We start from the raw sequence: 13,762 nt of genomic DNA, 5'->3' as shown, positions 1-13,762 counted from the left end.
CCCAGGCAAGGGGTGGAATCGGGGCTATAGCCGCTGGCCTGGGCCACAGCCACAGCCACAGCCATGCAGGATTTGAGCCACATCTGAGATACATACCACAGCTCAGTGTTTATTACACATTGAATGTACATATGTATATAAAATTTTTTTTGGTTCTTACCTGTACCTGTTGAATATGGAAATTCACAGCCAGGAGGGATGGAATCTGATCTGAACCTATGACCTACACCACCATTGCTGAAATGCCAGATCCTGTCCCCACTGCACAGGGATTGAGATCCTACGGGTGCCTCCACAGACACGACTGGATCATGACCCCACTGAGCCCCAGGGGGAACTCCAGCCAATCTCTTGGAAAATAGATCTTCCTATTAGGAAAGAGAATATGTGTATACGTCCAGATGGAACGTCCATCCTTATGAGGAGTTCCCGTTGGGGCTCAGTGGGAAGGAAACAGCCCAGGATCCATGAGGACACAGGTTTGATGGCTGGTCTCGCTCCATGGCTGAAGGAACCGGCATGGCCGTGAGCTGTGGTGTAGGTCGCAGACGAGGCTCCAATCCTGGATTGCTATAGCTGTGGTGGCGGCCGGTAGCTGCAGCTGCAATGCCACGCCAACCTGGGAACTTCCATATGCCACAGGTGAGGCCCGAAAACACAAATACAAATGAAGAAAGCGAATTCTTAAGAAATCCATTTTGGAGAAAAATGAAACTTTGTGTTTGTGTGTGTGTGTGTCTCTTTTTTCTTTTGTCTGTTCAGGGCCGCACCCTCGGCATGTGCACCCTCCTTTGCTAGAGGTCCTATGGCTAGTGGACATCGTTTTGGAAATCCTAGCTAGTCAGGGCCCTCCGAGTAGAAAAAGACAGAGAAGGAAGCCACACTGGAAAGGAAGAAGACAAGCCATCCCTATTTTGAGATGAGAGGATCCTATACCTAGAGCATCCTCAGGACACTCCCAGGAAACTGGTAGAGCTCATCAGTGAATTTGGTAAGGCCACAGGATACACGAGTACTACCGAGAAAGAGACTGCATTTCTATATACCAACAACGAATGACCGGAGAGAGAAATTACGGGAGAATCCTGTTTACTGTTGCATCCCAAAGAATAAAATACTGAGGAATACACCTACTAGAGAGACAAGAGACCCATGCTCTGAAAACTCAAAGATGCTGATGCAAGAAATCAAGGATGACACATATCGATGGAGAGACTCGCCATGCTCTTGGATTGGAAGATTCCACATGATCATAATTGCTATCCTACCCAAGCCCATCCGCAGACTCAATGCAATCCCTATCCACGGACCAAGGACATTTTTCACAGAACTTGAACAAAATATTGTGAAGTTGGTTCGGTAGCACAAAAGCCCCAGAAGAGCCAAAGACATCCTGAAAAAGAGAAATGGAGCTGCAACAGTCAGGCTCCCTGAACTCAGACTATACCATAAAGCAGCAATCCTCAAAACCGCACGCTGCTTCCACAGAGAAAGACATGTACATCAGTGGAACAGGATGGAAAGCCCAGAAGGAAACCCCCCTCGCACCTACAGCCAACTCATCTGTGTGACAAAGGAGGCCAGACTACGCAGTGGACAAAAGACTGCCTGTTCAAGAAGGGGTGCCGGGAAGACGGGACAGCCCCATGGAAAAGAATGAAATGAGAACACTCCCTAACACCAGACACAAAAACAAGCTCCAAATGCATCAAAGACCTAGAGACACGACCAGACACTATAAAACGCTTAGAGGAAAACATAGGCCAAACACTCCCCGACCTAAACGACAGCAACCTCTTCTCAGATCCACCTCTTAGAGCACTGATGATAAAAACAAAAAATACACCAATGGGACTCAAGGAGCCTCAAAAGTTTCTGCACAGCAACGGAAACCCCAAACCAAACAAAAAGACTTCCCCCGGAACGGGAGAAAATCTTTGCAAAAGAATCGCCACACAAGGGATTCATCTCCAAAATTTATAAACACCGCCCACCACTCCATACCAGCGCAACACGGTAACCCCTTCAAAGAGTGGAAAGAAGATCTCAACAGCCAATTTTCCAAAGCAGACATATGGGGGCAAAAACAAAACAAAACAAAACGAAACACCTGAAAAGATGTTCAACATCACTCACTGTTAGAGAAACATGAATCAAAACCACCGTGAGGTACCACCTTACACCAGCCAGAACGGCCATCCTCAAAAGGTCTACAAACAATGAGTGTTGGAGAGGGTGTGGAGGAAAAGGAACCCTAGGACACTGTTGGTGGGAATGTCAATGGGTGCAACCGCTGTGGAAAACAGGATGCTGATGCCTCAGAAAGCGATACATAGAACCACCACCCTTGGATCCAGCAATCCCACTCCTGGGCCTCTATCCAGAGAAAACCATGCCTCGCAAAGACACAGGTACGCCAGTGTTCATCGCAGCACTCTTTGCAATAGCCAAGACATGGAAACCACCCAAGTGTCCATCGACAGAGGAGTGGATCAAGAAGCTGTGCTACATACACACCATGGAACATTCCTCAGCCATTAAAAGGAAAGAAAGAAGGGCATTGGTAGCAACCTGGATGGACCTGGAAATCATCGTGTTACGGGAAGTCATCAGACAATGAGACCCCAACATCAAAAGCTTTCCGTGACATGTGGACTCTAAAACAGGGCAGAAGGAACTCCTTTGCAGAAGAGATCCTGACTCACAGACTTTGCAAAACTTACAGTTTCCACATGAGAGAGTGGTGGTGGTGCGGGGATGCACTGAGGGTTTGGGATGGATGAGCTCCACAATTTGGTTGTGATGATTGTTGGACACCTAGAAATGTAATAAAATTCATTAAGTTTTTGTTTACCAAAAGGAAGAAGCAGCCCCTTTCAATCCCACAGAACCGAGGCCCTGCCATAAGGGACCCTTGAAGATGATCAGGATTTGGGAGCTGACCAGAGGCACACAATTCCCACTTGTGCCCTGGTGATCTTATTTCAGCCACCCAACACCCCAGTCCATGAAGGTGATGGCTGTTGTTAAGCCTATCTTTTTTCGGTTTCTTTTTAGGGCTGCACCTGTGACATATGGAAGTTCCCAGGCCAGGGGTCCAATCGGAGCTACAGCAGCTGGCCTACACTTCAGCAGCAGAATTACCAGATTCAAGGCAGCTCTGTGACCTACACCACAGCTCATGGCAATAGCACATCCTTCACCCACTGAGCGAGGCCAGGGATCGAGCCCAGGTCCTTATAGATGTTAGTCGGTTTTTTATCCCACTGAGCCACAAAGGGGAACTCCTCATTAAGCCTGTCTTAGACAGACAAGTGAACCGAGGCCCAGAGAAGTGACATGACTTGCCCAAGGAGGCACAGTTGTCTGGGAAAAGTCCATGACCTAGCGCCTCATCATTACGGGGGCTCATCCATGTGATTCTTGTAATTCTGGTTCATTTGCTTTTACTGCTGTGCAGTGTTCGCTGGGTGACTCTCCCAACCTTATTTCTCCATTTGTCTGTGAAAGGACATCTCGATGTTTTCCACTGTCTTCACTGTAATTCTTGGGCACCTAAGCATCCGTTCATACAGGGAGATACCATCTCCTTCTGCCATGGGTGAGAGAATTTTTCTAAGACGTAACCGGAAGAATCGATTTGCTGGGATGTGGAGCGTGTGCATCGTTTACTTTACACAATAGAGCTAAATGACTCTTCCAGGGGATCTCTCGTCCAACTGTATGAGAGCACCTGTTGGTCCACCCACATTTGACATTGTCAGACTTAAACCTTTTTCATTTTCCCATTTCGTGAGTATGAAACAGCATCTCCTTGCTGTTTGAGTTTCTTTTCAGTGGCGGTTGGTGAGGTTGAACATCTTTCATGTTGGCTAGCGTTTGAGTTTCCTCTGTGAGTTGCCTGTCCATTTTCCTTGCCCATTTTCCCATTGGGTGTGGAGGGATTTCTTAGAGAGCGTGACGGCAAATTCCTTCTCAGTTGCACACTCGGCAACGTTCTAGTCTCAGCCCTTGGCATATCTCTTCATTTGCTCCTGGAGTCTCTTGATTTGAACAGGTCTTTTTATTTTTTGAATTTACATGAACCCATTCCCTTTTCCTGGGGGAAACCAAGGATTTCTAAGGGCCGGTGGTGGAAGAGAGAAAGGCTGTGGGTGCTTGTGGGAGGGGAGGTGTCTGCTGGGAATGAGGATGTGCGTGCGTCTGGGCTGGAAAGCTCTCAGGGCGGGTGGGAGCTGTGTGGTCCCAGACCCCCGTTAGAGGACGTGTCAGAGGCATGTGAGGGTGGTAGGTCCTCCCACCCGTGTGACCATGTAGTTTTTCATTTAAACTGGGGCACTTTTGGAGTTCCTGTCATAGCTCATCGGTTAACGAAGCTGATTGGTATCCAGAAGGATGTGGGTTTCATCCCTGGCCTCCCTCCATGGGTTAAGGATCCGAAGATGCCTTGAACTGTGGTTGATGTCGCAGGTGGGGCTCAGATGTCACCACCTGGGCAGGACAACCCTGCAGCTGCTCCTGCAGGAGGCCTGGGTCCTCATGAGGACTCACGAGCCCTGCAGGGAGAACCTGCCACTGCTCTGGCAGAATCCCCAGACACTGATGTGAGATTCCCTCTGCTAGTCAGAAACGTTTCCCCAGCCATTGCAGGAGAACAAGGGCCCGAGGAGAATGCAGCAGCTGTGCAGGTAGAGCCTGCCCTGACTGCTCCCGCACACCCTGTACCAGGGTCTGGCCTGGCTCTTCCAAGAGCCCCAGGCCCGTTTCCAAAACCACCTTCCCCAAGGTCCCCTCTGCCCCTGCCAATGCCTCCCCATCAGCTCCCCGAACACCCCATCCCCTTGCTCCCCCTTCTGACAGGGACTCTCCTTCCCCTCTCCAGATTTCTCTTTGGAGGTGTGTCCAATTGCTCTTCCTTTTTCATATGATTTATAGTATTATTTTACTTTATGTTTTGAGCCTAGAGTTTTGAGAACGATGAAACAAAATAAAAAAAAGGTAGTTATTGATAGAGAAGTAATAAAAAGCACAAACTAATAAGTAAGGCTAATTATTATCAGTCAATCATTGAGAAGAGAGAAATGATTTTTTGTGTGTGTCTTTTGTCCTTTGTCTTCTGTCTTTTGAGGGCTGCCCCCAAGGCATATGGAGGTTCCCAGGCTAGGGGGTGGATTGGGGCCAGAGCTGCGGGCCTCCAGCACAGCCAGAGCAACAGGGGATCCAAGCCGCGTCTGGGACCCACACCACAGATCACGGCCACGCCGGATCCTTTCCCTTTGGAGTGAGTTCAGGGATTGAACCCACTTCCTCAGGGATATGCTCCGGGTCCATGAACCGCTGAGCCATGACGGAAACTCCGCGAGCCAGGAAACCATTGGAGGACCGTCCAAAGTCAGCTGAATTGATGGTGGGGGTGGGGAGGTTGTGCACTTCTGGGCAGTATCTGCCCTTTCACCAAGCGCAGGGTCGCATTCATTCTTGGATGTGGTTGCACAGTATCCAGATCATGCTGATTCCCAGAGCTGAGGAATGACAAGGTTGCCATGGTTTAAACATGCCCACCAAAGCAAACGGGCTCATTCCTCGGGTTGAGGGGCCCCATCCAGGTCCCATCTCGTTGCACTGGGGCGGAGGGGCTTGCTCTCTCAACCTGTTTCTTCTGCAGCCGTCTTGTACCTGCCCTCATGCGGACAGGAGGAGAGGTTGCTTCAACCACCTCCCCAGGGAGCCAAACCGGCAGCAGGAGTTCAAGCCATCCGTGCACTCGAACACACATACAAGTGTGGGCACGGATCTGCTTAGAGCATATCATACCAAACTTGAAAGGTGAAAACAGGAGTTCCCCTCCTGGTGCAGTGGAAACACATCCCACTACGACCCATGAGGTTGTGGGCTCGATCCCTGCCCTAATTCAGTGGGTTAAGGATCTGGCGATGCCATGAGCTGTGAGTGGAGCTCGCAGTGGAGGCTTGGATCTTGCGTGGCTGGGGCTGGGGCATGGGCTGGGACTGTGGCCAGTAGCTGTAGCTCCGTCTCGACCCCTAGCCTGGGAACCGCCATATGCCCCGGAAGCAGCCCTCCAAAGCAAAACAGATAAAGAAAGAATGAAAGAAAGTAGAAAAGAAAAGAAAAAAAAAAAACCAGTGAGAGAAATAGAAAAAAGCTAAGGAGTGCCTGTGGCGGCTCAGCAGAAATCAACCCACCTGGTATCCATGAGGATGCAAGTTGCATCCCCGGCCTCGCTCACTGGCTAAACCATCCAGTGCTGATTAGCCCCCGAGCCCGGGACCTTCTATGTCCCTGGCCCTGTGGCCCTAAAAGGACAGAAAGCAAGACGGAAAGTGACACCAAACAAAAAAGCAAGCAAGCAAGCAAGCGAGACTGCCAATACCAAATGGGAGGAGGGAGAGAGATGGCCCAGATCTCTGCCTCCACAAACCTTGGGCCGGAAAGTGGGGCCACTCTAGCAGGTCCTGTGTGCCTCCTCCCCTGCGCGGGCTGTGGGATGGTGGCACGGCTGAGGGACAGCGAGGCTTTCCGGACCCTGATACAGCCTCTGTCCTCCAGCCAGGACCCAGGGCTCCCCCTTGGCAGTCCAGCTCATCCACGGCTGACAGGATGGACCCTTCCGGGCCTGTGACCCTCACGGCTCCGGGAGGAGGCCAAACAGCCAGGCAAGGCCCCCAGCGGACGAGCGGGTGCTGAGCCGAGTGTGGAGGGTCAGATAGGAGCAACGAAGTCATGGAGAAGGGCACGACGAGATCCCGCCGGAGCAAGGGTCCCATGGAGGCCGTGAGCGTGGGGCAACTTGGCAGGACCGTCCGAGGAAAGTAGCCCTGGAAGAGGCCTGCTGAGGCGGGTGGCGAGGGCCCGGTAGGCCTGGAAGGGCAGAAGGAGACCTTTGGGGGTGCGTGCTGCTGGGGGTGGGCCGGTCCCCTCTAGCCTGCCCCACATCTGGGTTTGGACCCCCGAAGAGGGCTGCCGACATTCCAAGGACTCGGTGAGCTGGAGCGCGGCCCGAGCAGGAACCCAATGCTGGACCTGGCTTCTGTCCTCAGACTGGCTCGCCCCTTGCGTTGAAACAAAGGCAAAGTGGGTCGGAGTCACTCCGAAGGGAAGGATGATGTGGATGGGATTTGATTGGATGCTTGTGTATTGAGGGCCACACCCGTGGCACAGGGAGGGTCCCAGGCAAGGGGTGGAATGGGAGCTGCAGCTGCTGGCCTGCCCCACAGTCACAGCCACACCAGATCGGAGGTGCCTCTGTGACCTACACCACAGCTCACGTCGAAGCCGCATTCCCTCGGATCTGAGTCGGGGTTGTTACCGCTGAGCCACACAGGAACTCCCAGTGGATGACTCCGTGGTTGGAGTCCTGTTACACCCACAACATCGTCTGATCCCCTCCACCAACCAGCGAGGTCTATAGTACAGGTCGTTTTGGTCCCTTTTGATAATGAGAACTTTGTGGAACAGAGAGACGTCGCCAGCAGCTTGAAGCTGCGAGCAACGACCGGAGGCAGACACCCAGCGCTTCACATCCCGCCTGGGCCCTTCGCAGGACAGACAGTTGCCTCTCAGGGGCAGCCGAGACAGTCGTGCCCTCCACACTCGGCCCGGGTCTTTTCTTAATTTATTGTTCTTCTTTTCATTACTCAGATGAATTAATCACATCTGTTGTTGTATAATGATCATAACAATCCAATTTCACAGGATGTCCCCTTTAAAACCCAAGCACATCCCCCACCCCCCAAACTTTCTCCTCTGGAAACCGTAATGTTTTCAGTATCTGTGAGTCAGCATCTGCTCTGCAAAGATGTTCATTCTGCCCTTTGTTCAGATTCCACATGTCCCTGAAAGCATTTGATGCTGGGGTCTCATTGGATGGCTGACCTCCCTTAGCATGCTAATTTCTGGGTCCATCCATGTTGCTAAAATGGCTGGTATGTCATTCATTTTAGTGGCCGAGTCACATTCTGTTGTGTGTATGGACCACATCTCCTTGATCCACTCCTCTGCCGATGGACACTTAGGTTGTTTCCATGTCTTGGCTATTGCAAAGAGTGCTGCGATGAACACCGGAGTACGGGTGTCTCTGCGAGTCATGGTTTTCTCTGGGTAGAGGCCCAGGAGTGGGATTGCTGGATCAAATGGTACTTCTAGGTTTCGTTTTCTGAGGCATCTCCATCCTGTTTTCAACAGTGGTTGCACCCATTTACAATCCCACCAGCAGTGTCCTAGGGTTCCTTTTTCTCCACACCCTCTCCAACACTTACTGTTTGTAGACGTTTTGATGGTGGCCGTTCTGGCTGGTGTAAGGTGGTAGGTCATGGTGGTTTTGATGTGCATGTCTCGAAGGATGAGTGATGCTGAACATCTTTTCATGTGTTTTCTGGCCATCTGTATGTCTTCTTTGAGAACTGTCTGTTGAGATCTTCTTTCCCTGTTTGGAAGGGGTTGTTTGCTGTTTTGGTGTGGAGCTGCAGAAGGTGATTATAACCGTTAGAGAGGAACCCCTTGTCAGTTGATTCACTTGCAAAGGTTTTCTCCCATTCTGTGGGAAGTCTTTTCGTTTTGTTTAGGGTTTCCTTTGCTCTGAAGAAACTTTTAAGTTTGCTTAGGTCCCATTGGTATGTTTTGGTTCTTAGTGTCATTAGTCTAAGAGGTGCATCTGAGAAGATGTTGCTGTCGTTTATGTTGGGGAGTGTTTGGCCTATGTTTTCCTCTAGGCGTTGCAGAGTATCTGGTCGGCTCACTAGGTCTTTAATCCATTGGGAGCTTGTTTTTGTGTCTGGTGTTAGGGAGTGTTCTCATTTCATTCTTTTCCATGTGGCTGTCCCGTCTTCCAGGCACCCCTTGTGGAACTGGCGGTCTTTTGTCCGTTGCATAGTCTGGCCTCCTTTGTCATAGATGAGGTGGCTGTAGGTGTGGGGTGGGTTTCCTTCTGGGCTTTCCATCCTGTTCCACTGATGCATATTTCTGTCTTTGTGCAAGTAGCGTGCGGTTTTGAGGATTGTTGCTCTGTGGTATAGTCTGAATTCCAGGAGCTCGAATCCTCCAGCTCCCTTTCTCTTTTTCAGGATGTCTTTGGCTCTTCTGGGGCTTTTGTGCTTCCAATCTAACTTCAAAATGTTTTGTTCAGGTTCTGTGAAAAATGTCCTTGGTAATTGGATGGGGATTGCATTGACTCTGTAGCTTGCCTTAGGAAGTATAATCAGGTTGATAATATGAAGTCTTCCAATCCACAAGCATGGTATAGCTTTCCATGTATTTGTATCATCTTTGATTTCTTTCATCAGTGTCTTAAAGTTTTCAGAGTACAGGTCTTTTGTCTCTTGAGGTAAGTTTCCTCCTAGGTATTCTATCCTTCTGGATGCAATGGTAAACGTGAATGCTCCCCTGATTTCTCTTTCTGCTCTTTCCTTGTTCGTGTATAGAAATGGCATCGATTTCTGTGCATTAATTTTGTATCCTGTGACTTTGCCAAATTCACAGATGAGCTCTCACAGTGTTCTGGGAGAGTCTTTAGGAGTCTCTAGGTATGGTATCATGTCGTCTGCAAATAGGGATAGTTTTACTTCTTCCTTTCCCATTTGGATTCCTCGTATTTCTTTTCCTTCTCTGATTGCCATGGCTAGGACTTCCCAAACTATGTTGAGGAGTAGTGGTGAGTGCGGACATCCTTGTCTTATTCCTGATCTCAGGGGGTATTCTTTCAGCTTTTCGCCATTGAGCATCATGTTCGCTGTGGGTTTGTCATCTACGGCCTTTATGATGTTGAGGTAGGTTCCTGCTATGCCCACTTTCTGAAGGGTTGTTATCAGAAACTTGGGTGTTGGATCTTGTCAAAGGCTTTTCCCGCATCTCTTGAGAGGATCATGTGGTTTGTCTTCTTCGGTTTGTTAATGTGGTGTATCACACCGATGGATTTGCGGATATTGAAGAACACGTGCGTCCTGGGGCTGAATCCCACTTGATCGTGATGTACAATCCTTGGAACGTATTGATGGATGCGGTTTGCTAGTATTTTGTTGAGGAGTGTTGCATCGATGTTCCTCAGTGAAATTGGCCTGTAGTTTTCTATTTTGTGGTGTCTCTGTCGGGTTTTGGTATCAGGGTGATGGTGGGCTTATAGAAGGAGTTTGAGAGTATCCCTTCCTCTGCAATTTTTGGAAATAGTTTCAGAAGGATAGGTGTTAGCTCCTCTCTACATGTTTGATAGCATTTGGCTGTGAAGCCATCTGGTCCTGGACTTTTGTTTGTTGGGCGCTTTGTAATAGCAGTTTCCATTTCAGTTCTTGTGATTTGTCCATTCATCCTTTTCACTGGAACTGGGCCACCTTTGGAGTTCCTGTCATAGCTCATCGGTTAACAAAGCTGACTGGTATCCAGAAGGAGTTGGGATTCATCCCTGGCCTCCCTCCATGGGTTAAGGATCCGGTGTTGCCATGAACTGTGGTGTACGGCCCAGGCGGGGCTCAGATGTTACCCCCTGGGCAGGATAACCCTTCAGCTGTTCCTGCAGGAGGCTCAGCCCCTCATTAGGAGTCACCCCCCGGGCAGGGTGAACCTGGTGCTCCTCCTGCAGGAGGCCCAGGGCCTCATGAGAACTCACGAGCCCTGCAAGGAGAATCTGCCACCGCTCTGGAAGCTTCCCCAGACCCTGAGGAGAGGTTCCCTCTGCTGGTTGGAAACCTTTCCCAGGCCTCTGCAGGAGAACAAGGGCCCGAGGAGAATGCAGCAGCCCAGCAGGCAGAGCCTGCCCTGACGGTCCCAGCACCCCCTCTCCTGGGTCCTGGCCTGCCTGTGGCAGGAACCCCAGGCCACTTTAGAAAAGCAACTTCCCAAGGTCCCTTCGCTGCTCGAAGGGCCCTCCCCATCAGCTCACCAAAAACCCCAGCCCCCTGCTCCCCCCCCCGAAATGTCCTCTCCTTCCCCTTTCCTCATTTGTCTTTGGATGTCTGCTCAATTTCTGCTCCTCTTCCATATCGTTTATAGTATATTTGACTTTACGTTTGAAGCCTAAAAGTTGACCGATGAAGAAAAAATCAAACAAAAAAGTAGTTATGGTCAGGAAAGAAAAAAAAGCCACAATAAATCAAGTAAATCACAAGGAATTCAATCATTGAGCAGAAAGAAACGATGTTTTGGTGTGTCTTTTGTCTTTTGAGGGCCGAACCCTGAGCACGTGGATGTGGCCAGGCCAGGGGCTCCATCAGAGACAGAGCTGCCGGGCTCCACCACAGCCACTGCAACAGGGGAACTGAGCCACGTCTGCAACCTACACAACAGCTCACGGCAGGGCCGGATCCTGAACCACGGAGCGAAGCTGCATCCTCTTGGATCCCAGTCGGGGTTGTTACCACTGAGCCACAACGGGAACTCCCAGTGGATGATGACTTGGTCGGAGTCCTATGACACCCACAGCATCGTTTGATCCCCTCCACAAACCAGTGAGGCCAATAGCACAGGCTGTTTGGGTCCCTTTTGGTAATGAGATCTTTGCGGACTAGAGCGACGTCCCCGGCAGCTTGAAGCTGCGAGCAACGAGCGGAGGCAGACGAAGCCAGACTCCCAGGACGTCCCGTCCCACCTGGGCCCTTCGCAGGACAGACAGTTGCTTCTCAGGGGCAGCCGAGAGAGTCGGGACCTTCACCCTCGGCCCGGGATTAAAGGAATGGTCGCCAAAGCTTTGGCAGGCTTTTCCCCCTTGCAGGGTGAGGGAGGCCCGTCGAGGCCTGCCCCTGGTGTCCACGGAGCCCTCAGGCTGCTGGGCGCCCATGGGGGCCCACGAGGGTGTCTGCTCACTGCGCACTGGGGAGTGTCCGAGCCGGGGCAGCCCAGGTGGGAGGTCCTACACGGTGGAAGGCCCTGGGAGTTTGGAGTGGAGGTCTGTCCTAAGCCAAAACCTCAGTCGAGAACTGAGCCGCCCGAGATTTCCAAGTCTTCCTCATGGCCAATAGTTTTTCTCTAATCTCCTGAGTTTGGGTGGGTGAGGTTTTTTTTTTTTTGTTTGTTTGTTTGTTTGTTTTTTGCACTGGAGGGTCCACACCCACCGCATGTGGAAGTTCCCAGGAAGGGGTGGAATTGGAGCTACAGCTGCCAGCCAGAGCCACAGCCACAGCCATATCCCCAGCCAGAGCCACAACCACAGCCACAGCCCCAGACATGTGGGATCCGAGGCACAACTTTGACCGACACCACAGCTCATGGCAATGCCCAAACCCTGACCCCCACGGAAGTGAGGCCAGGGCTCAAGCGTGCATCCTCACGCATCCTAGTCCCATTTGATTCTGCCCCACCAACAGGGGCATGACACCAGTCTATATTTAAAGTATCATACATGTACATACATACATATATGTATATATACGTATGTACACGGATATATATATATATATATATATATATATATATATATATATACAGAGAGAGAGAGAGAGAGAGAGAGAGTTCTCAGCTTCATCTGGGTCATATGGACGTTCCCGGCCAGGGATGGAATCTGAGCTGAACCTGTGACCTACACCACCATTGCTGAAATGCCATATCCTGTCCCCACTGCACAGGGATAGAGATCCAGTGGGTGCCTCCACAGACACGACTGGATCATGACCCCACTGAGCCCCAGTGGGAATTCCAGCCAATGTTTTGGAAAGAAGCTCTTCCTATTAGGAAGGAAAATATGTGCATATGTCGAGGTGGAAAGTTCATTGCTATGAGGGGTGCCCGTTGGGGCTCAGTGGTAAGGACCCTGCCTAGTAGCCATGAGGACACAGGTGTGATGGCTGGCCTCACTCCGAGGGTGAAGGTTCCGGCATTGCCGTGAGCTGTGGTGTAGGTCGAGAGGAGGCACGGATCCTGCATTGCTATGGCGGGGGTGGAGGTGGGGAGGCCAGCAGCTGCACCTCCGATGCCATCTAGGCCTGGGAACTTCCCCTGTGCCACAGGGGTAGCCTTCAAATGCAAACCGAATTAAAGAGAGCTAATGCTTAGGAAATCCGTCATGGAGAACAATGCAATTTGGGTGTGTGTGTGTGTCTGGTGTTGTTTGTCTTTTCAGGGCTTCCCCCTCGGCATGTGCAGAGTCCTGTGCTAGAGGTCCTATTCCTAGTCGACATAGTTTTGGAAGTCCTAGCTAGCCAGGGCCCTCAGAGAAGCACAAGACACAAAAGGAATCCACATGGGAAAGGAAGAAGTCAAGGGATCACTATCCGCACACGACATGATCCTATCCCCGCAGACCCCTCAAGACGCTCCCAGAAAACGGTGAAAGCGCCTCAGTGAATGGGGCCAAGTCGCAGGAGGCACCATGAAGGCACAGAAATCAACTGCCTTTCTATACCCTGAGAACGAGAGCTCCCAGAGAGACATCGGGAAAACGATCCCATTTGCCGTCACCTCCCAAAGAATAGACGACTGAGGAAGAGACCTCCCTAGAGAGACGCAAGACCCATCCTGGGAAGCCCCCAAGAGGCTGATGCAAGCAATCCAAGAGGACACAAACCGATGGCAAGACACACCTTGCTCTTGGATTGCAAGAGCCTAGAGTATCTCAAGGACCATGCTCCCCAAGGCAATCCGCAGAGTCACCGCCATCCCTGTCAAATGCCCAAGACCGCTGTTCACAGCACGAGACCATGGGGTTGGTGGGGGAGGGGAGCTGGAGCAGCCCAGAGGGACCCTGGGGGAGACATGGGGAAGGAGGAAGGCCAGTTGAGGGGGACCCCAGGAAGTGACCTCACTTCCCTGGCGACAGAGGCCA

At 51.1% G+C, this 13,762-nt stretch overlaps 1 protein-coding gene across 1 annotated transcript in view; it reads left to right on the top strand.

Annotated features, from left to right (window-relative positions):
• Positions 1 to 13,313, top strand: part of LOC146396434 (uncharacterized) — a 58,151-nt gene extending 44,838 nt beyond the window's left edge. The window contains exons 9-10 of the mRNA XM_084995941.1: positions 11,717 to 11,890; positions 13,241 to 13,313. Of these exons, the coding sequence (XP_084852067.1) occupies positions 11,717 to 11,890; positions 13,241 to 13,313 (247 nt within the window). The remainder of the gene's footprint in view (positions 1 to 11,716; positions 11,891 to 13,240) is intronic.
• The last annotated feature ends 449 nt before the right edge of the window (positions 13,314 to 13,762 follow it).

This window comes from Sus scrofa, chromosome 14, assembly GCF_054392235.1.
Source record: "Sus scrofa isolate SSC_HxYL_T2T_F1_AM1 chromosome 14, Sscrofa_HxYL_maternal_Yorkshire_Landrace_v2.0, whole genome shotgun sequence".
Classification (NCBI taxonomy): Eukaryota; Metazoa; Chordata; class Mammalia; order Artiodactyla; family Suidae; genus Sus; species Sus scrofa.
Note: the sequence above shows the minus strand (reverse complement) of the source record. Positions and strands in the feature narration are given on the sequence as shown.